The 3,802-nt window shown below is 37.1% G+C and overlaps 1 protein-coding gene across 1 annotated transcript in view; it reads left to right on the forward strand.

Annotated features, from left to right (window-relative positions):
* Nucleotides 1-3,802, forward strand: part of LOC123031315 — an 89,264-nt gene that overhangs the window by 13,071 nt on the left and 72,391 nt on the right. Inside the window, exons 2-3 of the mRNA XM_044446145.1 lie at nt 1,186-1,311; nt 2,478-2,527. Coding sequence (XP_044302080.1) covers nt 1,186-1,311; nt 2,478-2,527 — 176 coding nt within the window. The remainder of the gene's footprint in view (nt 1-1,185; nt 1,312-2,477; nt 2,528-3,802) is intronic.

Consider the following 3,802-nt stretch of genomic DNA (forward strand, 5'->3'; position numbering starts at 1 on the left):
GGAGCACATTTACTTAGAAGTAAGTCCTATTGAATTCAAGAAGTTTTACCTCTCTAACTTTGCAACCAGAGTTCTTAATATTTGAAAGCTTTTCCTGCTAACAATACAATTTTGACATTTCCATCCTACCTCTAGAATGAAACATATAATAGAACTTTAGAACCATACTGGATCAGACTGGAGGTGTATATAGTTCAGCATTCTTTTCCCATAGTGGGCAGCCAGTTGCTTGAACAAACCCACATGAGTACAGTAGCACTTCCTGCTTATGTTCCCTAGAAACTGGTATGCTCTTACCTCTAGGAGCCATTGATAGTCTTATCCTCTGAGAATTTGTCTAATCAGTCTCCTCTTAAAGCTGTGCAAATTGGTGGTTGTGCCTACGTTTTGGTGATTATGTAAAGGCTAAGGATGTTTATGTAATTTTTAAAGCAAATTCTGTGTGGTTGCATTCTTAGGAATGAAAAAAAATTAAAGGGTGAACAGAAATATCTTGCATTTTAACTTGCAGTATAGTGGTTGATTTTCAAATGAATGCAAATATTCTATATAAGTTATAATGGCCAGATATCTACCATTTGGAGGCCATTATACTCTGGGGAGCACTCAAACACGTGTCTGAAACAGGCTTCTTGAGAAAAGACCATCTCACTTGAATCCATGATATGTGAGCAGAGAACAATGAAAGCAGTGGTGTAGGTCTGTAAGAGTTGCTAAGATTAAGAGAGAGAGAAAAGAGAAATGCTTTGGAGTTAGTAGCAACTTGACTATTTTTCTGGATACCATTGAAACAGTGTTGGCATGTGCTGGGCAAACAGTCATGACATGGACAAACTTATATTGTCAAGACGAAAAGGGACTACTTCTTATCATCCCTAGTAATTAAGAAGAAGATGGAAGATTAAGTGATGTACATGTTACAGTAGTTAGCTTGCAATGTTATTAAGCTTTACATATTTTAGCATTAAGCTTCATATATTTTTCAAGGGTCTTGCACAAAGAATTGGCATCACTGGATAGACTTGTTATGGATGGCATAAATACTTGCAAGTCTGGGTGATGAAAAGATTTGCAACATTCATTATTCTGTTTCCTGCAATACATTCCCCAATGTTGTCTATATTTCGTGATGCTTGTGTCTGGTTTTATTCTTTAAGCAGTTGGGGCTGCGTTACTGTGTTACAGGTTGGAAAGCCCAAGTACCCTACAGGAGGCCACCTGTCTCGAGGTGCAGCATGTGAAAACAACTCAGTGCTTAGAGAGGATGCAAAGAATAATGAACTGCATGCTGCTTTTAAGAATGACCAAATGGTAAGAAATGTTGTATTTACTTTTATATAGTGTTTTAATGCCACTAGTTTAGCAATCTGCTATTTTAGCAAATTGGTATTTTCAGTCCAGATGTATGAATTTGATGTAAATAAGTAATGACATTCTAGCTAAATGCTTCAAAATGTAATACTATTGTGGCATTGCAAGGATTTGGAGAGATACTAGTGCAAATGCTTCTAATGATTAGGATTAGAGCCCCAGTGATTAGAGGATGTAGAGGTATATCACTTAATTACATTGGTCATATAGTGATTTTTTTTCTTCCTATACTTACATAGTATGGAATACTCTCAAAGGAACCCAGATGTGTATCTATTTTATTTGAAATTGCCACTTGTGCTAATATAGCAGCACCTGTCTTTAGGAAATCTATCCAATTCAGAAAAGACAGTGATGGCCATCAATTTGGATGGCTTTAAAGGGGAATTGGACAAATTCAGTGGTCTTCAGTGGCTACTTGTTTGATGGCAATACACTACCTCCAGTTTCAGAGGCAGCATGACTGTGTATCATGGTTGCTGGGGAACATGTATAGGAGGATGCTGTTGCACTCATGTCTTGCTTGTGGGGTGGCAGGGACAGCTGTGGGAATGGAAGGCTGGAATAAATGGAACCTTAATCTGATCTAGCACAGCTGTTCTTTGGTTCTTATTTATTAGCATGTACATCATTATGCTGCTTTATTATTTCTGTATGTATGCTATATTACACCCTCCTAGTTCTCTTCATTGATCTTTCTTTCTACCTCTTAAAATGAAATTTCTTCTATATAAACTCTTTCCTTTTCTCTCTCTTTCAGTTGCAGTAAGGGTCCTGCCTTTTGAATTCTTGCTCATGATGTCAAGAATTAAATACGATGATGACATGATAACATTTGTTTAGGCTAGGAGTCTCAATATTTTAGCTCAAGTAGTTTAAAATGTTTGTATATAAAGTACTATCTGTGTAACTTGTGCAGTACTGAAGTCAACATGAGCACCAGTGTACGTTATGTTGCACTAGCATAAGGGATCTCTTGTGCAGTGTCGATAGTATTAGCTTTTGACTATTCCCTGTAGACTTGGATACTGCTACCTATGTAAATAAGAGTTTTTAAAGTAACCTAATAATATATTTAACCATGCTGCTTTTGGAGTTTGTTTTAGAAACTACAGGAGGAAAATATAAGAATAAAGAATGAATTAGAAGATTTAAGGTACTGATATACGTTGATTCTAGAGAACAAGAATATAAAGCTAGCTGAAAATTCTGTTTTATCAATGAAGTGTCCTATAGTAAACTGAGGATGATCAAGCTATGGCAGAGCATTCTTAGAAATAAACAGAATGAAGACCATTTCTTGTACAGGCCCATAATATTAGAAATATATTGAACCTTCAAAGTTATGTCCTGTGCAGTTTATTATTTATTTATTACACTTACACACCACCCCATAGCTCAGAGGGCTCTCTGGGTGGCTTATAAATTTAAAACCATAGAAACTAATAAAAGTAATTGTATTTAAGTATCACATTAGCCAATAAAACCAGTAAAACAGCATCAACACCCCACCGCAACAATGGTCAAGATTAACATACGGCACAGCAGCAATAATCATAGAACCAGTAGTAAAATGAGCACTTATCTGTTACAGTTTCTGGAAAATAAGAAGGTTTTCACCTGGTGCCAAAAGGAAAGCAAAGAGGGTGCCAGGCATACCTCTGTGGGGAGAATGTTCCAAAAATTGGGATGCAACTACTGAAAAGACCTTTCTCCTGGTCACCACCTCCTTACTTCTTTTACAGAGGGGATTCCCTGAGAAGGACCTCAGTGAATAATCTTAGGGACTGGGTAGGAACATATGGGACAAGGTGCTCTTTCAGATAACCTGGTCTCTAGCTGTTTAGGACTTTAAATGTAAGAATGGGCACTTTGAATTTGGCGCAGATTTCAACTGGCAGTCAATGCATTTGAAAGAGGACTGACATGATCTGATCTTGTGGTCCAGGCCCCTTTAACAGCCACAGTGCCCTGTTCTGAATCCATTGGAGTTCCTGGACCATTTTAAAAGGCAGCCCCACAAAAAGCATATCAGCCCTCATCCAGTCCATTATTGAGTCTAGACTCTGATTCAGAAGTCACTTCCTCTCTTGAGTTTGATTTAAAAAAGAGATAGAGCTGAATGTCATCTGTATATTGCTGGCACTTCAGTCCAAACCTCTGGAGAAACTCTCCCAGTGGTTTCATTTTATTTATTTATTTATTAAAACATTTCTATGCCGCCCCTTGCCAAAGCCTCGGAGCGGCTTACAACACAATAAAATACAATAAAATACAAAAATAACAATATAAAATTAACAATATAAAATAAATAACAATGTAAAAGAAGTCGCCCTGGCCAGATAAATAAGCAAATATTGTTAACAATTAAAATGACGTTTAAATAAAAAGGTCTTCACCTGGCGCCGTCGTTATTTGTTTTTCGGCGCCA

The sequence above is a fragment of the Varanus komodoensis genome, unplaced genomic scaffold (assembly GCF_004798865.1).
Source record: "Varanus komodoensis strain SLA01 unplaced genomic scaffold, ASM479886v1 scaffold5, whole genome shotgun sequence".
NCBI lineage: Eukaryota > Metazoa > Chordata > Lepidosauria > Squamata > Varanidae > Varanus > Varanus komodoensis.